General features: G+C 37.7%; 1 protein-coding gene across 2 annotated transcripts in view; it reads right to left on the bottom strand.

Annotated features, from left to right (window-relative positions):
• Positions 1–83: 83 nt before the first annotated feature.
• The window catches only part of lpar1 (lysophosphatidic acid receptor 1), a 46,069-nt gene continuing 33,829 nt past the window's right edge, over positions 84–12,323 (bottom strand). For both annotated transcript variants that reach the window (XM_057819352.1, XM_057819351.1), the window contains exon 3: positions 84–6,024. In XM_057819352.1, coding sequence (XP_057675335.1) covers positions 5,708–6,024 — 317 coding nt within the window. In that variant the 3' untranslated portion in view covers positions 84–5,707. The remainder of the gene's footprint in view (positions 6,025–12,323) is intronic.

Here is a 12,323-nt window from a genome sequence, read left to right as displayed (position 1 = left end):
CAAAGTTGGCATGCTCGTGCTCAGTTGTTTAGCATGGGGGTTGACAAGCTTGATGAATGTAATAGTTTAGTCAGAGCAGAAATAAAAAAATACAAAACACGTTTCTTTTCCCATTTTATTTTTTGCTGGCATAACGCCACATGACATTCACTTATATTAAAACCTACAGGGAAGTGTATGCATGGGAATATTATTTTGCATGTTGATTACCATTATGTATTGATAAATTGAGAGTTTTTGGGACATAACTTGATATTTGAACAGACTTCAAAATCATTTCATCATCATTTTGAATAGTAAGTACAGTACATTCTTACAATGACCAAATGTGCAGTTTAGTAAACAGTAACCCAGATGTAAACAAACATGGTCACAATGGTGCTTCTCCAAGACATAAATTTGGCATCATCTTTAGTAATTGTAAGGAAGGCAATATCGTTCTCTAGAATATTAGTGTTCTTTATCTGTTGTTGTACTAAAGCAATTCTAATGGAGTTTGCGGAAAGGACAGAATAATTGAGAAGATTGGTCACTTCAACAATGTCTATGAAAACTTAATTACAAAAGAGCTCAAGGCACAAAACCCCTACAGTAGACAGGATATAGTAGTTAAAATGTACATGTAAAAGTCAGTTCCCTTTTTGATTCAATTTTGAATAATATATACACACACACTGTACATCGTGAATATGTACAGTACACACATTGACTTACCGAACTCTAATACATATAGTTGGTTGACTATATTGTATATCTGTTATATTTTCTTTTGAAATGGACAACAAATACAGAGGGTAAGGTACAGACGAGCATAATTCGGATCAACTCAAGTAAAAGTCATCAGGATAAGTCTTATAATAAGTGGCAAGCTGCTGAAACAAAGGTTTAGAATTCAAGGGTGTCCAAACAAGTCCTCAAGGGCCGCTGTGGGTCCTGGTTTTAGTTCCTACCAATCGAGCACAGACAGTTTAACCAATGAAGTTTCTGCTAAAACAAGTCTTATTTTGTCGGAATGAAATCCATCACCCACTGCGGCCCTATGTAGAATAGTTTGGACACCCCTGGTTTAGATTGTACAGAAGCATGATCAGTGGCTCTTCAATTCAATACATGGTAGTTTGGGTTTCTGTGTATGTGAGAAAATATTAATATAAGCATTTTGTTTACTTTAAGGGAACCATGGAATATTTTACAAAGTCGATGAAATTTAAATTAGCGAGGTAATACGGTGGAAAAACTAAGCATTTAAGTAAGGTAAGGTGATATCTGTTGCTATAGTTACAATATCAGTGAGTGACCATAAAGGCTTTTACACAACTTACACAGCACAGCAAAAAAGAAGAAACAGTAAAAAAAAAACAAAAAAACAGCAGCCTATATCGTAAAATGAGTCGGATTTGGAGGCACGAATAGGATTCTAACAGTATTCCTTCTGAGCAACATTAATCCAAATACACACAGCAAAAACCTTCATTTACTACTTATCTATGGATGTAGTTACATAATATAGTTGAAACTTCAAACAAACGGCATGAATGAATTTATTTGAAAACATTTGAAAAGGCAAGCAACTAAAAATGTATCATTGACCTTGGAATAAAAAATAGACAAGGTTTCTCTCCTAAGAAGGTTTTAGTCAGTGGCACCCTTTTAACGATTTACTCTATTTGAAACAATACCTTAAGTGCTTTTGTGTTTAAAATTAAATGAGGACAAAACAACAGGAAGGCAAGTTTCCACATTTACTTTTATATAAATTTTGGCATAAAATACTGAGGCCTTGTAAAAGCTAAATATAACGCTGTTATTTCAAAACCGAACTCTGGCAATAATTTAGTAGGTCATTCGAAATTATAAAAAATATATCATGTTTGTTTGCTTGATGAACAATGTAAGTATATCATATTGTGCATAAATATGCACAATGCAGGTACAGTTCAGGGAACCATGCAGCAAATAATCATATAGGAACTTAATGATTGTTAAATTTTCCTACAACTTGCAAATATGTACATTATACTGTGAACACTGAAGTCAGGTTTACATCAACCTCTACAATTTAGTTTGGTACATTCTGCATCCTGCTGTATTTTCATGGTAAATACTTTTAAATACCCCACCCAAATTATCTATCCTGTTTGTACTCATTCAAGCACCAGTCACAGTGATACATTTCGCTCTGTTTAATAAATGGTGATGTACTCTGCTACAGTGCTGGCCAAAAGTGTTGGCGCCCCTGCAATTCTTTCAGATAATGCTCAATTTCTCTTGCAATTCAAATGCTTTGGTAGTAATATCTTCATTTATTTTGCTTGCAATGAAAAAACACAAAAGACAATAATAAAAAAAAAAATCATGATCATTTTACACATAACTCCATAAAATGGGCCGGACAATAGTATTGGCACCCTCAGCATAATACTTGGTAGCACAACCTTTAGACAAAATAAATGCGAACAACCGCTTCCGGTATCCATCGATGAGTTTCTTACAATGCTCTGCTGGAATTTTGGACTATTCTTCTCCAGGTCTCCGAGATTTGAAGGGTGCTTTCACCAAACTGCCATTTTCAGATCTCTCCACAGGTGTTCTATGGGATTCAGGTCTGGACTCATTGCTGGCCACTTTAGAAGTCTCCAGTGCTTTCTCTCAAACCATTTTCTAGTGCTTTTTGAAGTGTGTTTTGGGTCATTGTCCTGCTGCATTGACCCATGACCTCTAAGGGAAACCCAGCTTTCTCACACTGGGCCCTACATTATGCTGAAAAATTTGTTAGTAGTCTTCAGACTTCATAATGCCATGCACACGGTCAAGCAGTCCAGTGCCAGATGCAGCAAAGCAAGCCCAAACATCAGGGAACCTCCGCCATGTTTGACTGTGGGGACCATGTTCTTTTCTTTGAAGGCCTTGTTTTTTTTTTTTCCTGTTAACTCTATGTTGATGCCTTTTTCCAAATAGCTCTACTTTTGTCTCATCTGACCAGAGATCATTCAACAGCTTGAACTTGTTTGGATGTTAGTCGAGGTTCTTTATCCATCATCCGCACAATCTTTCGTCAATTTTTATTTTCCATCCACATCTAGGGAGGTTAGCCACAGTGTCATGGCCTTTACACTTATTGATGACACTGCACACAGTAGACACAGGAACATTCAGGTCTTTGGAGATGAACTTGTAGCCTTTAGATTGCCCAAGCTTCCTCACAATTTTACTTCTTAAGTCCTCAGACAGTTCTTTGGTCTTCTTTCTTTCCTCCCTGCTCAATGTGGTACACACAAGGACACAGGACAGAGGTTGAGTCGATTTTAATCCATTTTAGCTGGCTGCAAGTGTGATTTAGTTATTGCCACCACCTGTTATGTGCCACAGGTAAATGACAGGTGCTGTTAATTACACAAATGAGAGAAGCATCACGTGATTTTTCAAAGGGTGCCAATACTTTTGTCTGACCCATTTTTGGAGTTTTGTGTAAAATGATAATGATTCTTTTTTTTGCGATTTTCTTTTGTGTTTTTTCATTCCAAGCAAAATAAATGAAGATATTACTACCAAAACATTTTTGTAATTGCAATCATTTTCAGGGAGAAATTGAGCATTATTTGACAGAATTGCAGGGGTGCCAATACTTTTGGCCAGCACTGTATTAGTTTAGCAACAGAAAATAGCATTCTTGAATTAATCTAAGGTATAGAAACAAAAAGAAGATATGTGATCTCACACTATTTGATTACCTTTACAGGACATAACTACAACAATCAGACCTACACAGATCTGTGGAAGCAGTAGTGGGTTATACTGAGGCTAAATGCACTGAACTGTACTTGTAGAAATGGTACTGGCAGAAATGTGCCTTTTTAATCCCTGCATGATTTATGTTTTGTCAGCGACTATAGAAATGCTGCAGTAAACAATTAAAATCAAAAAGTAAAGATCAACTTTACCATCACTATAACCATTTAATATATTAGAATTCATAGCTCATGAATCTATGTACACAAAACTTTTCTTTGACAATACTGGTGGATAACATTCAACCTCAGGTCAGAAATACGTTAGCCCTGCTCAGTGCTGGTGTTTTCTAAAGCCAAGCTGTGATCTCATATGAGTGACCTTTCCTCCAAATAAAAGGATTACATTAAAACAAAAATTCAACAGAAGAGACGTGCTGTAGGAATGTAGATTTTGTGAAATTCAAAATTAGGGCCTTAAATAAAAAACACTTCATTCTTTTCTAACAGAATCAAAACATTCATCTCACTGACGGAAAGAGACTTTTACTGGTAATTTTTTTTTTTTTTTTGCATTAACGTGACCTCAGAGATTTTATGGATTCACGGACACAAAAACAAAAGATAATACTGCAAAAAAGCACCGAGGTCATCATATTTCATGCCATGATCGGCTGTCTGCCAACACGCAACACTAATAAGATGGCCTTCACCTTCTCTCAGCATAACACAGTGGGCCTGAGCCTGCATGCGGTAAACTGCAAACATCCTCCTCCCCCTTCTTTGGTAAGATCTCCAAAACAAGTTGCCTTTAATGCCTTAGAAGGGAAATAAACATGTTAGCATTTCTTGCAGCTATTTGACTTCTTTATGTATTGAAATTGGATGACAGCCTGAAACTATGAAATATGAGATTATTTCTGGATGCTACTTGGGGATCAAAAGATGAAGAGTTGAACTTTAGAATCAGCATAAGATCATTTACATTCTCTATGAACCCTGTTATGACCAACTTTGAGTATTCAACATTTTACTTTGTTATTGTTGCACAAGATAAGCAATTCATTTCAAATTGTGTGTCAATTTAGGTCCACTTGGTGAAAGACATCAAATTAAGACAATTGTCTGGTTACGATCCAAAAAGTGAGTCATTTAATCAATGAAGTCATCATTATTGTTATTGTTTCGCTGAGCTATAGCTTCCTTACATGTATGGATGATGTAATGGAACTCCCTTGTTCACAATGGACAAAACCAGATTTGAAACTAAAAATGACCTCAGTGACCCATAGACCTTTGTGAAAGCCAAATTGTTAACAAAATCGTAGTGGACCGCCTTACTATTGTACATATGTGGTAGTAGACAGGTTGTTTTGTGTAATCCTGTTAACTAACCAGTAAACGACAAACAACATCTGAACATCAAGTCCTGCCTTCACACATTATTGTTGCAACAGATGCCACCTTGACCTGTGCAAGAGTATTTTTGCTAACCTGACTCCCCGTTACGTTTACAAAGAACGCTTGTGGCTGAGCTGTCAGCCAGGGATTTTAGCTCAGAAGGCAGTGGATTCTACTCCCGATTAGAGATGTGGTAGCGGTGGGGTTTCGCATTCACAGAGCATGCAGGATCCGCAAATGCCATTAAATTATATTAAGATAGTGTAAACTGGAGAGGGGGCTGTATCTTATGGTGTTATTGTAGTTTCACATAAGGAATAGTTTGTATTAGCATTGGCCATGGAAACACTTGTAACACAAATTGAAAATGTCAAAAATACTGACAGCATTTTAGAGTCATTGAGGATGTCTAATCGTTCCTCATCCTTCATAATTAGTGTTCTCCCGGGATCCAACACTAAAGCGTCTTCCTTCCGCAATCTCTTACATGAGACCATGTCTTCATATGTTCAGAGTCGCTTGACCTTATAGATTCTTCTTGTCCCGTTAATTATCTCTCAACCATTCACTTTCACCCTTTACACCACAGAGTGTTCGTTGTTGTGGTGATGATGCATTCCGCCACTGAGCACTGTGTGGTTGATGGACGACGCTGATCGATCAGACCCCTCCGCTGCCGTCCCGTTGACGTTCTCCTGTCGCTGGCAGCACAGAATCTGCCTAAAGGTTGCGCTCATCTCCTTATCTCGGTAGGAGTAGATGATGGGGTTCATGGCAGAGTTGAACTCGGCAAGAAGTAGGAAGAACTTCTCATAGGTGAGGACATTGCAGCTGGCGCAAAAGACGTCGAGAAGAAGGATGACAAGACCCGGGGTCCAACAGATGATAAATGCACCTGTGGATATGCAAAAACAGAAGATTGGATTCAAATGGGGCCACAAAAGCTGCATATCCGCCACTGAAGCATGGATAATAAAACTGCTAAGTTACTGAATTTGGAGGCAAAAATCCATCAATTTTTTACTGCTTGTCCTCATTAAATAACAAAAGGCTATGCTAGACAAGAAGTAGGTTACATACATACAAATTAATTATAGCGCAATGACCAAATGCACCCTGTTTAATTGTGTCTTTAACCTGACAAAATCCTATATTACTTAACAACATGTGAAATAAGTACAAAAAAAAGTATTAATCCCCCTCATATACCGTATTGGCCCGAATATAAGACAGCCCTGATTATAAGACGACCCCCTATTTTTCCAAGACTCAAGTTTGGAAAAAAAAAAAAGACTTTTTGGACACCAAATTAATTTTTATTCTGAAAATTACAGTAAATCTGAAACAAATGATTATAACAATATATTTGAAAGAAAAATCATGGTATTTTGCCTCATTCAAATCTTAATATCTGAATATTTAAATATGTAAACTAAAGTGCAATCCCATTCGTAAATGAATGGCTTTTGGTTTTTGAAATGTAAATCAACCAATCTATTGTGATAAAACAAAATTGCAATAACTGCATTAACCATCAAAGTCTAACTGTAACTGTAGTCTTGAAACAAATCTGAATAAGGCACATTGCAATAAAATAATGCAAACTGGTTAAACTTGAGGGTAGCTGAGATCTGTCATGACAGAACATTGCTTCAATGATATCTGGCGCCATCTAGCATCGTGAATGGGTATAATGTGTAGACCGCGAAAATAAGACGACCCCCACTTTTTCAGTCTTATTTCAATGCTAAAAACACCGTCTCATATTCGGGCGAATACGGTAATGTATTTCTTTTCAATGTGGGTATATTACAAGCATATGACTGTTGACATGAAGTGAATCAGATTTTCTCAGTGGCATCCAAAACCAACCATATGAAGTGAATGCTTTATTGAATGTTTAGGACATCCACAATATCAGTTGATGAAATTCTGTAGAATTATGTTTATCCAACTAGGTGGCAACAAGTATGACTGAGAGCAGAATATCGTAGCATCTGAGTCATTCTTCATGAATGTCAAGGTCAAGTTTAGTGAATTAAGTCCACAGAGGCCATTTGCCCTAACTGTGACTAAACTTTAGCACATTAACCTCTGGAGACAGCAGCACAAAAAACATATTGATGAGATATGAGAACAGCAAACTCCTTGATGGCACGCCTGTTGTCTGTTAGTGTTTTGGAAGCAGCAGCTGCGCAAAAAAGGTTTGACTCACTTTTCAGCAATGCAGGCTGTCTCTACACAGTTTATTCATTTTCGAGATTGAGCAGCAAACATATTTTTTTAACATCCTTCTCTGATCATGGCAATCCTTGGCACATGACGCATCAAGTTAGTAAATCAGCAGAACACGAAAAAAGGCATTTACAGGTAATGTAATAAATAAAAATTGGGCCAATTATTCCCTGTCACACAACAAATATGAATCTAGAGTTTATTTGAACAAAATTCTGTGCAGATTGTCAGTTATTTGTTAGTTTCAGGGCTCTGGAGTGGCTAAGCTAGCGCGAGTCAGTGATGGTTAAAATAAACTCCACTGACTAATTAAACCCGCGAAACTCAAAGATTAAGCCTTATGTGAAACATTCTGATATTCTCCTTTAAATTCAATTCTCGGAAAGTCAAATACATGCGATGGCATTTTTCTGTTGTCATTCCTATGTTGAGGCAGCAAAGGGAGAACAATTGGTAAGGAGTAACTGATAAATTACTTTAAAGTAACTTTGTTACTTTGATAATGAAGTAATCAATAAAGTAACTAGATTACTTTTTTGAGGCGAAATTAGTAATCAGTAATTAGATTACTTTTTCAATTAATCGGTGACAACACTGACTATTACCACCTAAACCTTGTAATGGGATTATCACCTTTCTCTTTCTAAATCTCTAAGACTTTTCTTTATTTAAAGTCATAAAACGGTGAAGAATAGATCAACAGATACGATAAACAGTAATAAGGACACTTTTTCAGCGGAAGCTCATTGAATTCCAAAAAACAGAACTTGAGAGAATGTACGATGTTTAAAGTGCCCTACAAGTGACTGCCAACCAATTTAGGGTGTTTTGTCTGCCATTCATCCCAGGTCCTGTAGATGTGTAAAAGACAGGCCATAGATCAGGGTTCCCCAAACTATTCCACATCGGGCCACAGTGGGTACAGGATTTCTTTACAAAACAGGACAACACCTGCAACCCCCTGCTATAGATTGACAACACAGTATACCATCAAAACAATGTCCTCCAAAGCCAAACTTGTTACAAGATGAGCAACTGCTACCTGTGCTGGTTTGGAATTGAGACATAAGATTTTCTTTGGCTGTGTATAAATTCTAACGGTTTTCCCACATGCCTCCCTGCTTTTACAAGACCAAAAGTAAAGGGACAATTGGCTGCTCATGTCCTACTGTATTTCCCCACGCAAAGAGTCTGCATCTCTCTCAGAAGTTTCTCTCACAATCATCCTTCATTTCCATTGTCATGTAACTGATATTAAACTCCGATCACAACATAATCTCCTTTCTTCAAAAATGTCTGTAACGTCAGATCTGAAATCTAGTTTATTGTCACAGCATATTCTAAGAAGCACTGTGTGTGGATCCCTGTGAATTTTCTCAGTCATCCAAGTCATTTAACTCTCAGGATATTGGAATCGATCACAACTGGACTTTTCTGGTTGTCTTAGAATGCGTTTTGCCTCTCACCAGAGTCAACTTTATTAGTTCACACAACAAGGCGTAGTTTAGACAGCACTAACCTTGCAATCAATTCATACGCTGAAAAACGTGTGAATGTGAGACAATGTGAGACTTCTTTGTGGACAAAGGTGCCTTCCCCTCTTGCCTTGTCACTGGTAGAAAATGCAAAATATAAGGGAAAGAAACTGGAGAAGCAGAACAGTCTGCGGAGAAATGTAAATAAACACCCTCCGGCAATGACTGGAAAATCTTGAAATGTCTGGAAAACTGTTTAGACATTTTCCAGGTCTTGTCTGCATGACTTTGTGACAACAGATTCAGTTGGGTGCATTACACTTGGGGTTCTTTAACTTTAGCTTCTATACATAAAGTACTTAGAGCCGAATTTATAGTCCGAATTTTTCGAACTATAAGTCGCACCTGAGTATAAGTTGCACCAGCCATAAAATGCCCAACGAAGAGGAAAAAAACTTATAAGATGCACCGGAGTATAAGGGGAAATTTACTTGATAAAATCCAACACATAAAACACATATGTCATCTTGAAAGGCAATTTAGAAAAATACAATAGAGAACAACATGCTGAATAAGTGTACAGTATGGTAATGTTACATGATGCATGAACAACGAAATGCGAACATGCGAAATATCAGCGAGGCCTGTAATTGTCAACATGGGAAAAACCATGAGAGACAGAATGTGGAAAAAAAAAAAAAAAAAGAAAATCACATTGTTTGATTTTTAAAGAATTTATTTGCAAGTCATGGTGGAAAATAAGTATTTGGTCTATACCAAAAGTTCATCTCAACACTTTGTTATGTACCCTTTGTTGGCAATAACGGAGGCCAAACGTTTTCTGTAACTCTTCACAAGCTTTTCACACACTGTTACTGGTATTTTGGCCCATTCTCCATGCAGATCTCCTCTAGAGCAGTGATGTTTTGGGGCTGTCGTTGGGCAACATGGACTTTCAACTCCCTCCTCACCTCGTGGCGTCAAAATGATAACAAGAACGGGAGCAAAAATCCCAGAACCACACAGGGGGACCTAGTGAATGAACTACAAAGAGCTGGGACCACAGTGACAAAGGCGCCGCCAGGGACTCAAATCCTGCACTGCCAGACGTGCCCCCCTGCTGAAGAAAGTACACGTCCAGGCCTGTCTGCGGTTCGCTAGAGAGCATTTGGATGATCCAGAAGAGGACTGGGAGAATGTGTTCTAAGTTGCCTGAGCATTGCAACTAGAGGCCCTCAGATTTGGAATGAGCTCGACGAAAATCTAAAAGTGTTGAAATCCATCTCCACTTTTAAAATGATGCTAAAAAGCATTCTGATCAGTAAATATAACAATTCCAACATACGTAGGTTATAAATTGTCTTCTAGGGAAGTATTTCTTTTTTTTCTCTGTGTGTGTGGGTGGGCGTGTGTGTCTATGTGTGTATATATAGAGTTATTGTACATTAGTATGTTTTGTATGAGAACACTGTAAAATACTGCAACTCACCCTTCTGCTCATCTGATAATGATCTGATAATGTTTCTTGTGATTGTCTTGATGTATGCAGGCTCCTGACGATAAGCTTTTAGTAGCTTCTTAAGGAGACCTGACTCACACATAATCTTGGCTCAGCACTGAGATATGATGTACACTTTGTAAATATGAATGTGTGTGTGAATAAATTGAATTGAATTGCTATGGTCAGATGAAACCAAAATAGAACTTTTTGGTAGAAACAGGTTCTCTTGTTTGGAGGAAGAAGAATACTGAATTGCACCATACCCACTGTGAAGCATGGGGGTGGAAACATCATGCTTTGGGGCTGTTTTTCTGCAAAGGGACCAGGACGACTGATCTGTGTAAAGGAAAGAATGAATGGGGCCATGTATTGAGAGATTTTGAGTGAAAATCTCCTTCAATCAGCAAGGGCATTGAAGATGAGACGTGGCTGGGTCTTTCAGCATGACAATGATTCTAAACACACAGGCAGGGCAACAAAGGAGTGGCTTCGTAAGAAGCATTTCAAGGTCCTGGAGTGGCCTAGCCAGTCTCCAGGTCTCAACCCCATAGAAAATCTGCAGAGGGAGTTGAAAGTCCGTGTTGCCCAACGACAGCCCCAAAACATCACTGCTCTAGAGGAGATCTGCATGGAGGAATGGGCCAAAATACCAGCAACAGTGTGTGAAAAGCTTGTGAAGAGTTACAGAAAACATTTGGCCTCCGTTATTGCCAACAAAGGGTACACAACAAAGTATTCAGATGAACTTTTGGTAATGACGAAATACTTATTTTCTACCATGATTTGCAAATAAATTATTTAAAAATCAAACAATGTGATTTTCTGTTTTTTTCCACATTTTGTCTCTCATGGTTGAGGTTTAACCATGTTGACAATTACAGGCCTCTCTAATATTTTCAAGTAGGAGAACTTGCACAATTAGTGGTTGACTAAATACTTATTAGCCCCACTGTAAGTCGCTCCAGAGCATAAGTCGCATCCTAGCCCAACTATGAAAAAATCTGCGACTTATAGTCCTTATAGTACTCAGATTGATGAGCTGTTTTGTATAACTCTGATTTAATTTTTAATGCAATCAGCATAATTTGGGCCCAGTATTTACTATTTTTCGGTTTAAGTTGAAGAAGAAAATAAGACTTGATCACTCAATGTATACACACAAGATCACACAATAGACATGTGTCCGGCTAAACACATGCCGACACTTTATTACATAATAGCACTGATGCAATAGAGCTTCCCAAGTTCATGTGGAAACATTTAGTTCTTGCATGCTAAGTCTTGGAGTTAACCTGTTTATGTTATTTTTTTCTTACCAAAGAGGACACGATTCACATGTTGTCAAGGCCTTTGTTAGATAACAAGTCTGTGTAGCCAAAATGTTCCTCCTGTTTTAAATGTGCCTCTTTCCCCAAATGAATTTGTGTCTGTTTGGGATAAATTTGGTCTCATGGAAGACAAAATGCAGAAAAAGTTGGTAAACAGCTCTTCTGGTTATTCATGAAATGTTATGAAATATCATCCATTCAACCGCTTGACCTCATTAGGGTTGTGGTTTACTGGGATGTCATGACACTGGTTCAGGTTTTTGTTTTGATTGCGTGTTGTTTAGGTTCCTTAAAACTTTTCTGTGTCTTTGTCCTCACTCAGGTTCTGGGTGAAGGTACATACCATATTTTTCGGACTATAAATCGCAGTTTTTTTTTTTTTATAGTTTGGCTGGGGGTGCGACTTATACTCTGTAGCGACCTATGTGTGAAATTATTAACACAATATTATATCATTTCACATGTTATTTTGGTGTTTTGGAGTGACACTGATGGTTTAGTAAACTTGTTAGCATGTTCTGTATGCTACAGTTATCTGAATAACTCTCTATAGCTATGTTACATTAACAGACCAGCCACGCTCGCATTTCGTTGTTCATGCATCATGTAACGTCATCATACTGTACTGTCTTATTTAGCATGTTGTTCTCTATTG

The sequence above is a fragment of the Corythoichthys intestinalis genome, chromosome 17 (assembly GCF_030265065.1).
Source record: "Corythoichthys intestinalis isolate RoL2023-P3 chromosome 17, ASM3026506v1, whole genome shotgun sequence".
NCBI classification, from domain to species: Eukaryota; Metazoa; Chordata; class Actinopteri; order Syngnathiformes; family Syngnathidae; genus Corythoichthys; species Corythoichthys intestinalis.
Note: the sequence above shows the minus strand (reverse complement) of the source record. Positions and strands in the feature narration are given on the sequence as shown.